Source organism: Ochlerotatus camptorhynchus, unplaced genomic scaffold (genome assembly GCF_037179485.1).
Source record: "Ochlerotatus camptorhynchus isolate MF236.1 unplaced genomic scaffold, CSIRO-AGI_Acam_v1.1 ptg000230l, whole genome shotgun sequence".
NCBI classification, from domain to species: Eukaryota; Metazoa; Arthropoda; class Insecta; order Diptera; family Culicidae; genus Ochlerotatus; species Ochlerotatus camptorhynchus.
The window spans coordinates 384,670-402,791 of NW_027040720.1; the positions used below are offsets into that span (position 1 = coordinate 384,670).

Here is an 18,122-nt window from a genome sequence, read left to right on the forward strand (position 1 = left end):
TAAATAAGATTTTTATTTCCACATTCACAAAATTATGATATAAAATAGCTTGATTTCTTGATAACTTGATTTGAAGGTTAGGTTAGGTTATCTTTATTAGCGAGACTTTCAGCCAGAGGCTGGTTCATCTCTTCTTGATTGGAAGGTAAAATAACTTCATTTCATAATATAAGGGCACTGAAAACCTTTTATTGCGTCAATGCCTTGGATATGGTGCCTGAAAATTGCACCACAAAGGTGCATGAAGGGGCAAACTTTAATGAAATGCACTTGCACCACAATGGCATACAAAAAATTTCTGCAGTCATTTTTTTTTTCAAGTTGGTTCATGGAAGGTTAAAAGAAGAGGGTAAATTTAAGGTTGATAAAATCCACCTTCGTGGTGGTAAATCGATGAAAATGCTTTTTATTGAGTATTTCTGGTGTAAACATATCATCAAGGTGGTGCATGGAGGAAATAATCAAAATGAATAACTCTGGTGGAAAAATTTAATCAGGCCAAAAATTTTGAGGTGGAAATTTAACTGAAAATTTCTGGTGGAAAATTCGCAACACTGTGGTGAATGTAGAAGCAAGGTTTATTCATTTTTCTGGTGCATAATTTGCATCGTTCTGATGAATGCAAGCTTCATTGAAAATTTATGGTGGAAAATTTGCACCATTGCATGAAAAGGCAAAGCCTGAAAATTGCACCACAAAGGTGCATGGTGAAACAAACTTCACTGACAATTTTTGGTGCACCGTTCTGGTGAATGGAGGAGCAGGCTTTTTTGAAAAATTTTGGTGCAAAATTTGCATTGCTCTGATAAATAAAATGAACAGAAAATTTCTGGTGGAAAACTTGCACCGGTCTGGTAAATGAAGGCACAAGCTTTATTTAAAATTAAGCTATATTGAAAATATCTGGTGGAAAATCTGCACCGTTCTGGTGAACGAATGGGAAACCTTTTCTTAAAATTTTTGGTATTAAATTTGCATCCTTCTGCTGAATAGAGCCACGAATTTTAATAATAATTTCGGGTGTAAAATTTGCACCATTCTGATGATTGGAGGAAAGCTGCTTTGCTGAAAATTTATGATGAAAAATCTGAAAATAGAGGCAAGCTTTATTTGGTGGAAAACCTGCAACATTCCCATGATAGGAGAAGCAATCTATATTGAAAATATCTTGTGTGAAAATGGAAAAATTGATTGGAGAAGCAATTTTTATTTTTATTTTCAATGGTAGAAAATTTGCATAGTTCTGGTCAATTGAAATTTTCTGGTGTAAAATTACCAGGGGCAAGTTTGTATTGAAAATTTCTGGTGTAAGATTTGCAACAATGAATTCAAAATTCCTGATGTAAAAATTGCACAGTTCTGGTGAATGGAGGGACAAGCTTTATTGCTTGTTTTTCTGGTAGAAAAACTACAACGGACAACTTAAACTTAACTTCCGAAAAGAGCCCCAAGAGTATTGAGTTCTGGGGACAGTTCCAAAAGAAAAGATTTATGGGGCTGATTTCATAAAATTCGGCGAATTATTTCTAGTGAATCCTGCAGATAGTTCCAAGATAATTTCGAAAATAATACCGAATGAATCAAATTTTGAATGAAATTCCAAGGGAATTCCGAGGATAATTTCAAGTTTATTATGGGAAGAATTTCTGGAGAATACATAGGAAATGCTTCTGAAACTTTAGAGAAATTTCAGCTCCAAGGTGTTCTGAGAAAAAAAAGTTCAAAAATATTCCGAGAAGAACCTCAAGGATATTGAATTTTCAGGACTGTTCCAAAATATTTCTGGGAAGAATTCAAAGAAAATTCTGCGGATAATTTCTAGTGCATCCTGCAGATAGTTTCAAAATAATTTCGAAAAGAATACCGAGAAAAACAAATTTTGAGTGAAATTCCAAAGGGATTTAAATCAAAATTTCAAGCTAATTCCGAGTATAATTTCTAGCTCATTCCGGAAAAATTTTCTGAAACTCTACAGGAATTTCAGTGCCAAGGTGTTCTGAGAAAAAATCATGTAGAATTCTAATACCCCGTACAGACTATGGCTTATATCATGTAATATAGACTGCCTTGCAATGAGCACTCATACATAGGTATTCCAGTGAAAACTAGATGTACACTACCCGTCATAAGTGACGACTCGCGTGGAAAAGTATTGCAACACTCATTTGAATATTGCATCACCTGAAAAAGTTTAGCATCACCCAAGAAAAGTTTATATTTTCACTAAAATTTTAACAAATTCACTGTTAAATTATTGTGGTAAACATTCAGAAAACTCTTAATTAGACTAGGAAAGTTTTGCAGAAAGTGATGGCTCACGGTAAAGAAGTAAGATATCACTATGGATAGTACTGAATCATTTCGAGCTAGAAATCATTTCAAATTTATTGATCCTTAGTAGATAAGTTTGAAATCACTATGAAAAATCGTAAGTCATTTAATATATTTTACCCGCCATAAGAATAATATCGCTCAACGGAGAATCAGACCTGAAAAGTTTAGAATCTCGTGAAGTCGTTGCGATTCTATACACAAAAGTTTGGTATGATTTGAATTTGAAGTGAATCAGAACCGAAAAGTTTGAAATCACTTGAATTTGATGTGAATCAGACCTGAAAAGTTCGGAATTACTTGAATTGGATGTGAATCAGACCTGAAAAGTTTGAAATCACTTGAATTTGATGTGAATCAGACCTGAAAAGTTTGAAATCACTTGAATTGGATGTGAATCAGACCTGAAAATTTAAGAATCACATGAATTTGATGTGAATCAGACCTGAAAAGTTTAGAATCACATGAATTTGATGTGAATCAGACCTGAAAAGTTTGAAATCACTTGAATTGGGTGTGAATCAGACCTGAAAAGTTTAGAATCACTTGAATTTGATGTGAATCAGACCTGAAAAGTTTGAAATCACATGAATTTGATGTGAATCAGAGCTGAAAAGTTTGAAATCACTTGAATTGGATGTGAATCAGACCTGAAAAGTTTAGAATCACTTGAATTTGATGTGAATCAGACCTGAAAAGTTTGAAATCACTTGAATTTGATGTGAATCAGACCTGAAAAGTTTGGAATCACTTGAATTTGATGTGAATCAGACTTGAAAAGTTTAGAATCACATGAATTTGATGTGAATCAGACCTGAAAAGTATGAAATCACTTGAATTGGATGTGAATCAGAGCTGAAAAGTTTGAAATCACTTGAATGGGATGTGAATCAGACCTGAAAAGTTTGGAATCACTTGAATTTGATGTGAATCAGAGCTGAAAAGTTTGAAATCACTTGAATTGGATGTGAATCAGACCTGAACAGTTTAGAATCACATGAATTTGATGTGAATCAGACCTGAAAATCTACTAGATCAATAAATTTGAAATGATTTCTAGCTCGAAATGATTCAGTACTATCCATAGTGATATCTAACTTCTCTACCGGGAGCCATCACTTTTTGCAACACTTTCATAGCCTAATTCTGGCTTTCTGAATGTTTACTACAATAATTTAATAGTGATACAGTGAATTTGTTCAAATTTAAGTGAAAATATAAACTTTTCTTGGGTGATGCTAAACTTTTTAGGGGGTGATGCAATATTCAAACGAGTGTTGCAATACTTTTCCACGCGAGTCATCACTTATGACGGGTAGTGTATGAGTACTAATTGCAAGATAGCCTATATTACATGATATAAGCCATAGTCTGTTCGGGGTGGTATAAGGGCTTACACACTAAGAGTTTGTTTCCGTGTTCGGTAAATTTTACCAAAATCAGAACAGCTGAACGTTCGGTAAAACTTTGACCTTCAATTTAAAGGCTATTGAATTTGAAAATAATATCAAAAAATGTTCAACCTTGTTTAAATGATCAAATCTTGTCATTTTAGTGGAGATTTAGTTTCAAAGTAGCTGAAAAGCAATTGAATTGAATTGCATAAATTTTACCGAAAAGTTCAGCTGTTCAGATTTCGGTAAAAATTACCGTGAAGAATTTCAAAACTAGGAAGGGTATCGACGAAAAACTGGACCACCAAAAAACAGCTATGATTGCTGCTAGTAAGGCAAAGCGGCTAGAAAATCGTTATATAATGGAACGTGCGCATACTTTGCAAAGGTGGCCGACCACTTCGTGAACATTCGGAAGGAGCGGAAAGTGTGCCACCCAGTTGGTGGCTAACTACGATCCTGTGCTGGAAAAACACTTGGCGGAAGGTGCCAAAAATGGCCAGTACACAAATAACCGTACTCAAAATGGCATGAAATGTTGCGGAACATTGCGAAAACCTTGTGAGGAAAACTAGTGGCAATCATTGCAGATGAGACGAGCGATTGTAGCCACCACGAGCAGTTGGCGATTGTCATCAGATATATTGATAATGATCGACCGACGGAAACGTTCGTGGGTGTGAGACGGGTGTTGAAAACAGACGCGACGACAATCTTCAATACCATTGCTGAGACAGCTATGCAGATTTCTTGGGAGCAGTTCATGGCAGTATGTTTTGACAGTGCCAGCACAATGGCTGGCAGCGCTGCTGGAGTACAAGCCAAGTGCAAGTACAAAAACAACAATATGCTTTTATGAAGAGCTTTGAGTGTGTTGGTTTATTTCATTTTAATTCCATTATAATTGCTTAATATAAATAAAATTAGCTAAATTTAACAGCCAGTAATGGGTGGACAGTACCATCCACCATGCACTTTGGAGTACTCCCCATCCCCAGATCAAATGCACCATAGAAAAAAATTGCCCCTTCTTAACCAGATTCCTGTGCACGCTAGTGCTGATAGTTAAGCGTTATTGAAATGATGCGTTAAGCCGTTAAACACGTTGCATGAAAAATACAAAACTAGAGTTCATTTTAGAGCGTCGAAAATGTAGTGAACCTCACCGATGGGTTATTTTCATTTTTACTGAGAATATATGGAATGAATAATCCTACTTTATACTGATGAAAACAGAATTCATGGACATTTTTATTATGAGCAAAATGACAATAGACATAATTTGAGTAAGGAAGGAGGAATACATAATTTTTTGTAGCACGGTGAATCTTTATCATTGACGAAAAAAATGAATGAGATTTTTACGAACGACTATCCGAAAGACAGTGAAAACTTCAGCACCGAAGAAAACTCTTCCGAGAACCAGAATTGATTCAACTATGCCACCATCCATAAAAACAGACATTAAATTATACGAAGCATCACTCTCAAAACCGCATCATTTATGCCACGACAATTCATTTTCTCAACCATCATCCCACCAACTCACCCACCAGCAGCAGCTCTAGCGGCTGAGGATTAATGCGCTTAACGGGCCTCTCTGCCTCGATGATGAAACGTTTTCATTCATAATAAATGGCTAAGCTCATTTGTTCGCTTCCCTAACACTTTCTTTTGTCTTTTTTCTTTCTCTCCTTTCAGATGCCGGGCATTGTAGTGTTCCGCCGACGGTGGTCAGTCGGCTCCGACGACCTAGTGGTTCCCGGTTTGTTTCTCTTCGTCATCCACTTGATATGGTGAGTTGAATGTTTGATGCCTATTTTTTTTCCCTCCAACAATGATTGACCATCCGGAAAACTCTCTGGTCCTGGAATGGGGTGAACCTAATCACTTTCGGCGATCGACGAGCAATGGAACGGCATGCGGGGGGGGGGAAACGACACCGATGCTGTCCTCTTTATTAAATGCTTGTGCTAAATCCTACACGTTTTCTGTCAAAATGTCAGACGGTCTGAAATCGAAAGTTTTGTGCTAAACGATATGCATATGTCTACCCAAACGAAGCCATATCAACATATGTTATGTAGTCAGAACAAGACAATATGCGCTTTCGAATATGGAATCGTACAAATATATGCAAAACAACAAACACCGGTTGACATTGGCAGGGGTATTCCGTACCTGGGTCAATGTTTCACGAGGCGGATAAACAAGTGGCGGGAGTTCGAGGGGGGAGGCGTTTTGTCTTTGGGAAAGCGAACACATGTTACACCGTTCGCGATATCTGCATATAATATGAGGAGGGGGCGTACAATTATAGGAAATGCTCGGGGAAGTTCAATTTTGCCCTTGCCTGGCTCTGCACGCCCGAGTTCAAGTTGTTCGAACGAATGAAACAACTGTCGGGACGATTGTTGAAATAATCATTAAAACTGTGTCAAGCAGGTTGTGTTAATTTGCTGATCGATGCTTGTTTTCAGTTGTAAACAGAAGTGCAGAGGAGTATTAAATTCAGAGCGTTTTAAATATTCAAATCGGCGTAGGATCGCTGCTGTTAACAATGACTTCAATCGTCAAAACTCTCTGATCTTAATAAACGTTCCATAAGTTCTTTTTTTCAGATCTGTTAATTGAACCAAGATCTCAGAACATCCTTAAACTTCTCCAAACTTCTTGGAACACCCTGCACCTTTACTATGAGTTTTCCCGAACATCTAGGTGAAACGAAGTTCCCAAAAGAAATTCTCCGAACGGGTCATTTCGAAACTCCAAAATCCTTCTTGTAGAGTTAATTTCCAAACCAGGGTTCAAAAAAATCATCAATTCACTTTAACTAATTCACTTTCACTATTTTGGAATTCTTGATTCACGTACGGAACGTCGTAGGAATTCTCCAACTTGTTCAGATGGCATGGGTATTTGTGCGGACTGAAATTTTGCATTTTGAGCAGCAGCTTCATGAATGATAATCGGATTCGTGCCGGATGTACTTGCTACTAGATCAACAGCTTCGAGTGACATGGAACCAACAGGAATAGGGACATCGGGATTGACAGGCACTTCGGGATCATTCGGTACAGCTATGGCATCTTGAACCTCATCAAGCAAGATTTCCCATGGTAGCTGCTGCGTCGATTGTTGCGTCAGAATTGTGACGACCGTGCATTTGGTTGATATGCGATCTCACCAGCTTCAGTCTTCCGTTTATCTCCAGGGACGGAAACTTTCCGTTCGATGACTAGGCCAGGAATCCAGGACTTGGCGTTTCTGTGATGCTGCTCAATTAAAACCACACACTTAGAAATAACTAATTTTACACGTGACGGAATCCATAAAGGATGAGACGTAAACAAACATGCCACTGAAAACCTCGTTGCTTGACGAAAAGTACGTTTGATTGAGCTATATTTCGCGTCTGTTATGACTCAATTTTATGTCAAAATTGACGCTCGTATATGTCACTCTCATAGCACCTAAATTTACATGAATTTTTCTAAGTGTGCAGGTCATCTTCTTCGAAGTCGCGTTTGACTGCTCCATGTCGACAATTGAACTGCTCGTTTTGTTTGTACGCCCCTCACGCGCCGCTAGCACGCCTCTAGTGTTGGGAATTGAAAATCTTTGACAGTGGTTTGTTTACACTTCTAAAGAGAACAACTGGTGCAAGTTTAATCAAAGTAGCCGATCGCGTTCAGAAATAACGTCAAATGGAACTCGAAAGAAGACAAAATATTGTGCACAAACACCTGGAATATCCAGAGTGGTACGGTTCCAATCTGCCTAAAGTGCTGAAGATGCCGAAAACAACAGTTTGTCGAGTGCTCAAAACCTACAAGGAAACTCTGAGTGTGGAAAGGAATCAGCGGACCTACGAAAAAACTGGAACCAGGGATCGTCAGCTGCGCAGCAAGGTGTTGAGGTGCGTTAAAGCCAACCCCGGTCTTTCGATCTGAGCTGTGGCCAGAAGGTACAACGCCAACTTTCAATCGGTGCGGAACATCCTTGCCAGGGAAGGATACAAGTCGTACAAAGCCAGTAAACATCCGAACCGGCACATGAAGCAGAATTCCGTGGCCAAAAAGCGTGCAAGTCTCTTGTACGACCGTGTTTTGGCGAAACACAAGGGCTGCACTTTTATCGATGAAGAAACATACGTCAAACTCGATTTTAAGCAGCTTTCCAGTCAAAAGTTTTACATTGCGACTGGACGTGGGGATGCGCCGGGAAGATTCAAGTTCGTGTTTGCCGACAAGTTCGCGAAGAAGGCCATGATTTAGCAAGCAATTTGCAGTTTCCGTAAAATCGCTGGTAGAAGGTCGTCCCAAAACTGCTCGACCATTTGATTAATTGCTCCGCTTGGTCATTGTACTGCGGGTGGTAGGGAGCAGTGCGGAGATGGATAATGCCATTTGCGCGGCAATACTGTTGAAACTGCTTGCTGGTGAATTGCGTTCCGTTGTCCAGATATACCGATTTATCGGTATTTATACCGATTTCCGAACTAGATGCCGATATACAGATAATGGGCTCATACAAATTTAAGAAACGTAAGGGAAGTTACATGAACATTATCACATTGTGAGAACATTGTATGAGAAGTTCCGTGCTTATTAATGGCAGTGTCGATAGCTTTTAAAAATTAGAAAAATCGGGAAGATCAGAGAACTGCAATGCTGATGTTACAATAAATTCAAGAAAATTTCGAGAGTGTCTAAGAAATTTCTCAATTTTCAAGAAAGAGACCTTCAAAGTTGAAAAAATATTCCTAACTATGGAATGTTTCAAAAACTTCAGGGGCATTGCAGGGTCTTCAGGGATGTTTTATGACCATTTGAAAAATTTTCTGGATCATTAGAACATCCCCCAAGAGCTCTTTCTTCCGGATTTATATCCTTGTTTCTTTCGACTTCCTACAGTTTTTTGACGTAGAACTACGTCTTTGTCGATTATACTGGGGTGCAAATCAAAAAATATGTGTGGTGAAGGAGTGTTAGGTTTTAAACGCTTGTAACTTTGTCATTTATAAATGAAATTTAAATCCAAATACGCCAATCGATAGGATATTACATTACGAACCTGCTGAAATAAATATTTTTTTCTAATTTTCTGTAATTAAACTTTTGAAAATATACAAATGGTAATGTTATCACTGTTTTCATGAAATAAGCCTTTTTCCCAAACCCAGTCATCATAAACGAATACCACTTGGTTGCACATCATTCTGCTTGAAACTGAAAGATATAAATCAGCGCTGCTCTCCTGCTTATTACCACTTCGAACGGCGTGGCACTAGGTCCTGCAGCAAGCAGTTCCAAGTCAGCTGCCAAAGGTGGATCACGGCGTGTCCACCACAATGAGGAATGAGACTTGAAAAAACGTGCATGTAAAACAACCTCTCCCCCTCCCTCCTTAACATAGCCCGAAAAAGACAAAGACTTTGACAATCATTTTTTTTTCCGGGAAATAAATTTTAAGCAAACCACAATTATGTATAAACAATTAATTTTTTATATGCAGAGCCAACATTTTTAAAAATAAAAAATAAATGCTTAACATGAGACATACGCTCTATGAATAACCAACAACTGACTGAAAAAGTAGTAGTAAAATTATGTTTATTTCTGTTGATTATGGTAGTACATTGATTTATCATTTTAATTGATTAGCCTACTTGGCTCTTCATCTTTGTTTAGTTTGATATTCTAATTTAATATTTGCGTTTTTCAACTAGTTTACAGAATATCCCTTTGGGGATGTGTTTTATTTGAATTGAAAAAAGTGATAACCTACCTAACTACGAGTATAACTTAACCTAACGTGCTAGATCACGTATGATCTGATGATTTGATCTCAGACAGGTGTCTCTGAACCTTTCCAGGATGAATACTCTCCGTTCTTCTAATGTCTGAATTCCAGCCAGGAGGTGGATCTCAGACTTTCTAGTCCGCGGGGGACTGTTTAGGACCATCCTAAGGATCTTGTTCTGGATCCTTTAAAGTTTAAGGTGATGGCATTTTGCGCAAGTCTCCCAGATTGGCATACCGTACTCGATTACAGGAAGGATGATTTGTTTGTAGACAGCAAGCTTATTTTTCAGGGACAGGGTTGACTTCCTGTTGATAAGTGGATACAACGGTCTTATCAAGATGTTGCACTTGGTTTTTGTTTTGTCAACGTGCTCCCTGAAAAGAAGCTTGCTGTCTAGTGTTAGCCCGAGGTACACGAGCTCTTTGGACCATTCCATCACTGTGCCGTTCAGGCAGATCTTGTTATTCTCCAACGGAACAAGTCTAGGAGATTTAAAGTGTGGAAAGATAATGACCTGGGTCTTTGCCGCGTTGATACGGATCTTCCAGCTGTTGAAATATTCAGACAGGACGTCCAGGCCTCTCTGAAGTTTGGCAGTCAGAGCTCCGATAACCCTACCCTTGTAGACGATGGATGTGTCATTTGCGAACAGAGACAACGATCCACCATCAGAGAGAGCCGGCATATCGGAGGTGAACAGGTTGAATAGGATGGGACCAAGGATGCTTCCTTGTGGAACCCCGGCACCGATGTTGAAAGCATCCGATGTGATGCCATTCAGAGAGACTCGGAACGTCCTGTCTGATAGATAGTTGTTTATGATCTTCACTAGGAAGATTGGAAGACCGTACTGCTGCAATTTGAATACCAGGCCATCATGCCAGACATTGTCGAACGCTTTTTCAACGTCCAACAACGCCATGGCAGATGTTTTTGAAACAGACTTGTTCCGTCTGAGAATGTTTGTTACTCGAGTCAGCTGGTGGACGGTCGAACGACCTTTCCGAAAACCAAACTGTTCCTCGAGTAACAAGTTGTTTTCATCGGCAGATGTTAGGAGCCGGTGGTACAGTGCTCTTTCGAACAGTTTTGATAACCCTGAGAGAGGGCTGATTGGTCGATAACTTGAAGGTGAGGACGGATCCTTCCCAGGTTTCCGGATGGGTATGACTTTAGCTGACTTCCAACACGAGGGGAAGTAGCCAAATCTGAGGCACTGATTAAAGTGCCAGATGGTTGTAGAATCAACTCAAGTGTTTGAGTTCCAGATTCAGGATGTTGTCGAAACCTGGGGCGGGGGAGGGGGGGGTCCTTCATGTTTTTAGATGATTTGATATAGGCCAACAGTTCGTCAGCCGTAATCTAGGATTCCTCAGGAAAAATGTTAGGAATCTGAAGAAGATTGGTTGCATTTTCAGCAACCTCAGATTTATGAGGGCTGACGATGTTTTGTCCGAGATTATGGGAGCTGTCGAAGTGTTGACCTATCGCGGCAACCTTCTCTTCAGGAGTTATCAGATGAACCACTGGGTCGCCGGGACGATCCAGTGGGGTCAGTGGGGGAATGGGCCTAGGCTTGTTTTTATGAATTTTTGTAAGTTTCCAGAAGGGCTTAGCACAATCTGGGAGAGAGCGGATCTTACTAGCAAAATCGTTATTTCTGAGATCCACCATCCTGGCCTGAATGATCTTTGTTAATCGAATACAATTGGTCTTCAAGTTAGGCAGGCCTGGTACTGCCTACGAATGGTGTTACGGAGTCTAATGAGATCTTTCAAGGTTCAGAGTGTTACTCACCTGTCTGGATACTGCCACGTGTTGTTCCCTGGCCCGGGAAATCGCCTCCTCGATGGTATGTAGACACCGGTCAACATCTTCCGACGTCCCCGGTTGGACATCTTAGTTGATGGTTGTGTCGACGCAGTGTTGATATTGCGCCCAGGTGACTCGATGGTAGTTGCGCCGGGAAGCTTCGAATCGGTTGGTCCGGGATCAAACTTCGGCCACCACCGGGTAGTGGTCCGAACTCAGTTCCTGGAATGCCACAGTTTGCGAGACGTTGTGTCTCATGTTGCTTACGAAGATGTCGACGGTCGCATGGACCCCAGACCGACTCAACCGGGTGGGAGAGTCCGGGGCCAAGATGGTATAGTGGCCCTCTTGCAGGTCTTCATTGAGGATGATGCCGTTTCTATTGCTCCGACCGTTGCCCCAAGCTTGATGTTTTGCGTTCAGATCGCCAGCGATGATAAAGTTCCCGCTCCTCCGGGTGAGTTTGATGATGTCTTTCCGGAGGGCCACTGACGACCGGTCCCTGATGTTGGTTTGCTTGGGGCAGTAGGCCGCGATGATAGTGATTGGGCCAAGTGATGTGCTCACCTCCACTCCGATGGCTTCAATTGTTTTCAGCTGGAAGTTTGGTAGCAGCCGGCAACTGATGTTCCGTCTTGCAGCGATGGCCACTCCTCCACCTCCAGAGCAGGTGCAATCAAGTCCGACGAGCCAGAAGTCGGGAAGGAATACGTTCAGTTCGAGCTTCAGATGCGTCTCGGTGATGATAGCAATGTCGACCTCCTTGGTGTTGAGGAAATCGAGTAGCTCTCTATGCTTGTTCGTCAGTGAGCAAGCGTTCCAATTCACGGTCCATACTTGGTGACGAGTGACAAGGCAGCATGAAGCTGTTCAGATCGAGTCTTGCAGGTGCGCAGAATGACGATCACCTCTGTAACCAGCGTCACTGATTCATTCATTTTTTTGCCAGAAACCAATGCACCAATCAATCAGTTGCACAAAACTGTTCACATCATCCTGATAACGGCTACTTTAAACAACAGGCGCCAGTAGACAGCCAGGTACCAGACTTATCAGTCTTTAGAGATTGTATTGATTTACTCGGGATAGCTTTCTGTCTATAATCTTTCCCTTGTGAAATGTGCAGTGCAATTTTCAAGAACGAATGTGGTGTAAAGAGATAGAGAGAAAAAATGATCTGATATTTTTCGTATCCTCACGTTGGTGATTCGAGTTAAAAAAGTTCGCGATATCTCATTCTCTCATCCCAGAAAGTTCGCTCAGGAAATATTGGAGTGTGAAACTAGTGAGGGAAAGTTCCCAAGAGAAAACGTATCGCAAGCGAAAATGATATTTTGGTGAGAATTCCATCACTGGTCTTGCAGGTGCGCAGAATGACGATCACCTCTGCAACCAGCGTTACTAGTTCCTCTGATGTTAACGGAGATTCGTCAACTGAGTCACCTGAGGCAACACGGGCATACGATAGTCCAGGCGCCGAGGCAGAAGCTTGATTTGGCAGAGCTGCAGCAGCAGTGAGGCGATGCTGAACTGAGGGGGCGGCTCGTTGACTGTTGTTGAGAGGTAGCGGTGGAAGATTTGGGACCAGAAGACGAGGATGGATTGCCGGGTATTGTTCGTCCGTGATGGCTGGTGGTGCACGTTTATTTCGATGCCGACCTGGCTGGTTGCTAGTAGCCACCTTCTTCCTTATGGTGATGCATTCCGTTCGCTTGGGACAGTCCCGAGTAGTGGCACGGTGAGTTCCGCCGCAATTCACGCACTTCGGGTCGATGTCATCAGCTTGAGCACAGGTCGCCGTCGAGTGGGCCATAGCACATTTGTCGCAGCGTGATTTCATATGACAGTTCTTCGTGCCATGGCCGAAGGAGAGGCAACTTGTGCATTAAGTTACATCACGGTGTTGCGGCTTGTAGTAATCCCAGTCGATAATGACCTGAAACAGGTCACGTATGTTGCTCTTGAGCGCAGCAAGGGTGGTGGAGCCCTTCGTGAGGTGGACCAGAAACAGTTGGTCACGATAGTTGGTATTGGGCATAGGCCGTCGATTCATTGGGTGGACTGCCTCTGGTTTCAATCCGAGCCTCACCAGCTCATCTTTTACGGTAGCCGCTTCGTACGACGGGAGACCTCGTAAAACAACCTGCAATGGTTTCATCGAAGGCAAATCGTGAGTGTAAAACTCCACTGTGCTGTTCTTTAGCAGGTCACCGACCGACTTGTACTGCTGTAGGCTGGAGCACATGATCTTTGTTCCAACGCTACAGATTTTGAATCGCGGGAACAATTTGCGTTTTGCCAGCTCATCCCTAAGCTGGGCGACGTCCTTCATCGGGGTAAACAGCGGGGGAATCCGCTCCTTTTTCACAATTTCAGCGGCGGCACCACCGCCATTTTCTACTCCGAGCACCGAGAATTGGTTGCTCTGTAGCAGCCGATTTGCTGCGTCATCCGAAGCAGCGCTGGGATCCGTTTGGGCCTTCTTGCTAGGGCCCTCCGATGCAGGAGCAGTAGTACGCTTGCGTACCATGCTTTGTTTATTGACAAGTGCAATTAGACTTGCCAATGCGCCTGTCGATGACGGCACTTCCACGACGCGAACGTAGCAATAAAACGAACTAGAAAAAACTCGATAGCTAAGCGAACGAACGAACGAACTATACTGCTAGACGGTCTAGCAACGAATGAGTATTGAGAATAATGACTGACATATCTTTTACCTCTATATATGCAATTATATTAACATCCAAAGTTCATCCTTTTTTACATATTCTGCACAAAAGAAACTTTTTGTTCCGCCCCATTCATAAAAAACGGCGGGAAATCCTATCATTTTCGGTTGCACATCGTTCTGCTTGAACCTGAAAAGATATAAAACAGTGCTGTTGTCGTGCTTTTGCTCATTGTTGCTTCGGACGGCGTGGCACTTGGTCCTGCAGCAAGTAGGACCAAGTCAACGGCTAAAGGTGGATCACTGCGTGACCACAATGAGGAATGAGGAAAAGCAATGTATGTAAACCCCCTCCCCCTTCACAACAACCTCTCCCCCCTCCAACAATAACCCGAAAAAGGCATGGACGATCACTTTTTTTCCGGGAAATAAATTTTAAACAAACCACAATTATTAGTAAAAACAGAAGTTTTTCCCTTAATTTCTTCCAACACCAAAACTTTTAAATTTAAGAAAAAATTTGCTTGAAAGACATATTCGATGATATTAAGTTGGTGAATTACATACAACTGACTGTAAAACATATCTGGTACCTATATACATGAAATTATATTAGCATCCAAAGTCCATCCTTTTTTCCATATTCTGCACAAAAGAAACGTTCTGCCCTGCCCCCATTCATAATAAAATGACGGGAAATCCTGTCAGTTGCGGGGCTTAGAAAGTATGTTTTGTGCAAAATATGTAAAAAAAGAGGGACGGCGGATGTTAACTTAAATGCATATATCATACATCATAGATAGAGATAGATCGATAGGTTCTACGTCATACTGCGGTCGTGTCTAGGACACAACCCTTTATTTTTTTTCTCTAATCCACCTTATCTGCCAGCGTCTTCCGTTTTCTCCAGGAAGTTCAGAAATTTCTTTCGTTTAGTTCTGGAATTTTGCCTAGTTGGTTTTTTTTGACGTAGAACTACGTCTTTGTCGACTATACTGGGGTGCAAATCAAAAAATATGTGTGGTGAAGGAGTGTTAGGTTTTGAACGCGTGTAACTTTGTCATTTATAGATGAAATTTAAATCCAAATACGCCAATCGATAGGATATTACATTATGAACCTGCTGAAATAAATATTTTTTTCCAATTTTTCTGTAATTAAACTTTTGAAAATGTACAAATGATAATTTTATCACTGTTTTCATGAAATAAGCCTTTTTCCCAAACCCAGTCATCATAAACGAATACCACTTGGTTGCACATCATTCTGCCTGAACCTGAAAAGATATAAATCAGCGTTGCTTTCCTTCCTCTGCTCATTACTGCTTCGGACGGCGTGGCACTAGGTCCTGCAGCAAGCAGGACCAAGACAGCTGCCAAAGGTGAATCACGGCGTGTCCACCACAATGAGGAATGAGACTTGAAAAAACGTGCATGTAAAACCCCCTCCCCCTTAACAACCTCTCCCCCTCCCCCCTTAACATAACCCGAAAAAGACACGGACTTTGATGATCATTTTTTTCCGGGCAATACATTTTAAGCAAACCACAATTATGTATAAACAATTAATTTTTTACATGCAGAGCCTACATTTTCAAAAAAAAAAAAATTGCCTAATAGGAGACATAAACTCGATGAATTACCAACAACTGACTGTAAACATATCTGATACCTCTATATATGCAATTATATTAACATCCAAAGTCCATCCTTTTTGACATATTCTGCACAAAAGAAACTTTTTGCTCCGCCCCATTCATAAAAAAACGGCGGGAAATCCTATCAGGTTCGGTTGCACATCGTTCTGCTTGAACATGAAAAGATATAAAACAGCGCTGCTGTCGTGCTTTTGCTCATTGTCGCTTCGGACGGCGTGGTACTTGGTCCTGCAGCAAGCAGGACCAAGTCAGCGGCTAAAGGTGGATCACGGCGTGACCACAATGAGGAAGGCGATACAATGAGGAATGAGGAAAAGCAATGTATGTAAACCCCCTCCCCCCCTCCTCCTCAACAATAGCCCGAAAAAGACATGGACTTTGACGATCACTTTTTTTCCGGAAAATAAATTTTAAACAAACCACAATTATTAGTAAAAACAGAAGTTTTTTCCTTAATTTATTCCCGCACCAAAACTTCCAAATTTGAGAAAAAAAAATTGCTTGAAAGACATATTGGATGATATTATCACAAACGAAGTGACAGACGACTAACTGGCGAAGAAATCCCTTTAAATAATGTGGTTCACTGTAATAGAATTTTCTTGGAAGCTTGTGCCATCATCCACCAGATGGGTTAGTTTTTTTGTTTTGATTTGAACAAAGTTGATTTTGTGTACAATGATTCTTTAACAGTGTGCAAAGAGTGCGTATCATTTTGTCATTTTTTTATGCATTTCAGTTTTGAGTAGAGTGAAAGAGATAGAACCAAAACATTCTAGTACATTTGGTGAAAATGCTAGTTCAATCTAGTAGTAGTGTCAACAATCAATACGAAACTAACGATTTTAAATTGGCTCACCACTTTAGTAGCCTATTGGTCCCAAGCAAACGATTAACGTACCCTATTCTAGTCGAAATTCTAGTACTACGCAATGTTTGTTTTGATTCGCTATGAAAGTTTGACAGATAAAATGAGGGGTTATTGGTTTTTCCTATGTTTCGAGGGGTGATTCGACAAGCTCGGGACCGAAGATAGTACCAGAGGTGAGCCAAAAAGTTGAGCTCGTTTCTTTGGGACCTACTTGTCTTAGAGTTACCTCTATGGTAGTGTTGCCATGTGGTACAATCCAGTAGTAGTGGTGTTGCCATGTGGTACACTGAAAAATTGCAATAGCAGGTGCCTCACCAAAGTTTTCGAGCCGCTCCGTCTGTCACTTCGTTTGTGATATTATGTTGGTGAATTACACAACTGACTGTAAAACATATCTGGTACCTCTATACATGAAATTATATTAACATCCAAAGTTCATCCTTTTTTCCATATTCTGCACAAAAGAAACGTTCTGCCCTGCCCCCATTCGTAATAAAATGGTGGGAGATCCCGTCACTTGCGGGGCTTAGAAAGTATGTTTTGTGCAGAATATGTAAAAAAGGAGGGACTTCGGATGTATTTTTTCTTCAAAATATATAGAAAAGGAAGGGCCGTCGGATGTTAACCTAAATGCATATATCATGCATCATAAATAGAGATATATAGATAGGATCTACGTCGGACTGCGGTCGTGTCTAGGACACAACCCTTTAATCTTTTTTTTGACTTCTATTGGAAGGTTTTTCCGAGCTTCTTCGGCTTCCACTGGAAATGGCTACTGCTGGAATTTATTTCCGATTTCCGAAACTTGTCTGCCTTCCTGTGAATGTGAAATTCGATTTTATTCTAAAAGTTTCTTTAAGTTTTCGCCAGAAGTATCTAAATTGGAAGTTCCACGGATTTTTTATCGACTTCTCTCAGAACTTTCCTCCAGGAGAGCTTCTTTCTTCTTTCTCTGGATGTTGTTTTCAGCTTCCTCCAGAAGCTAATTCAAACATTCCCTTCAGTTTTCTTCCGGAATTTTCCAATCATCGTCCAAAAGTTAAAATTTTTGCAAACGGCAAAAATATAAAATTAATTAAAATAGTAAGTACCGATAAATACCGATTCTTTAAAACCTTTGATACCGATAAGCTTAAAAACATTCTGGCAACGCTGGTTGTCATAGCGAGCAAACGTTTCACAAAGCATGTTTAGGGTTGCAGTGGTGGTGAGAATTCATCCACTATGACAAAATAGTAGTATCGATCAATTGGCCCAGCAAAATCAATATCGACACGTTGCCATGGTTTGTCCAGGAGAGGCCACGATTCCAGGGTTGCTTTCGTCGGAGACTTCGCTGCTTCAGCGCATGCAGTGCACTGACTGACAAACTGCGTCACATCGTCGTCAACATTGGGCTAGCTAGTAGATGTAACTGCGGGTCAAAGACTTCATCCGGTCCAATCATGGGTGTCCACGATGTCGAACGATCCGCTTGCGAAACATTGTTGGTACGACGATTCGATCGCTGAACATAACACCCCTAGTAACAATTTCGGTTTTATGAGGGTTCTGTATACCATGATTTGTTACTTG

The 18,122-nt window shown here is 40.9% G+C and overlaps 1 protein-coding gene across 8 annotated transcripts in view; it reads left to right on the top strand.

Moving 5' to 3' along the window:
* The window catches only part of inaE (inactivation no afterpotential E), a 366,550-nt gene that overhangs the window by 174,384 nt on the left and 174,044 nt on the right, over positions 1-18,122 (top strand). For all 8 annotated transcript variants that reach the window (XM_065225489.1, XM_065225490.1, XM_065225491.1 and 5 more), the window contains exon 3: positions 5,427-5,521. In XM_065225489.1, the coding sequence (XP_065081561.1) occupies positions 5,427-5,521 (95 nt within the window). The remainder of the gene's footprint in view (positions 1-5,426; positions 5,522-18,122) is intronic.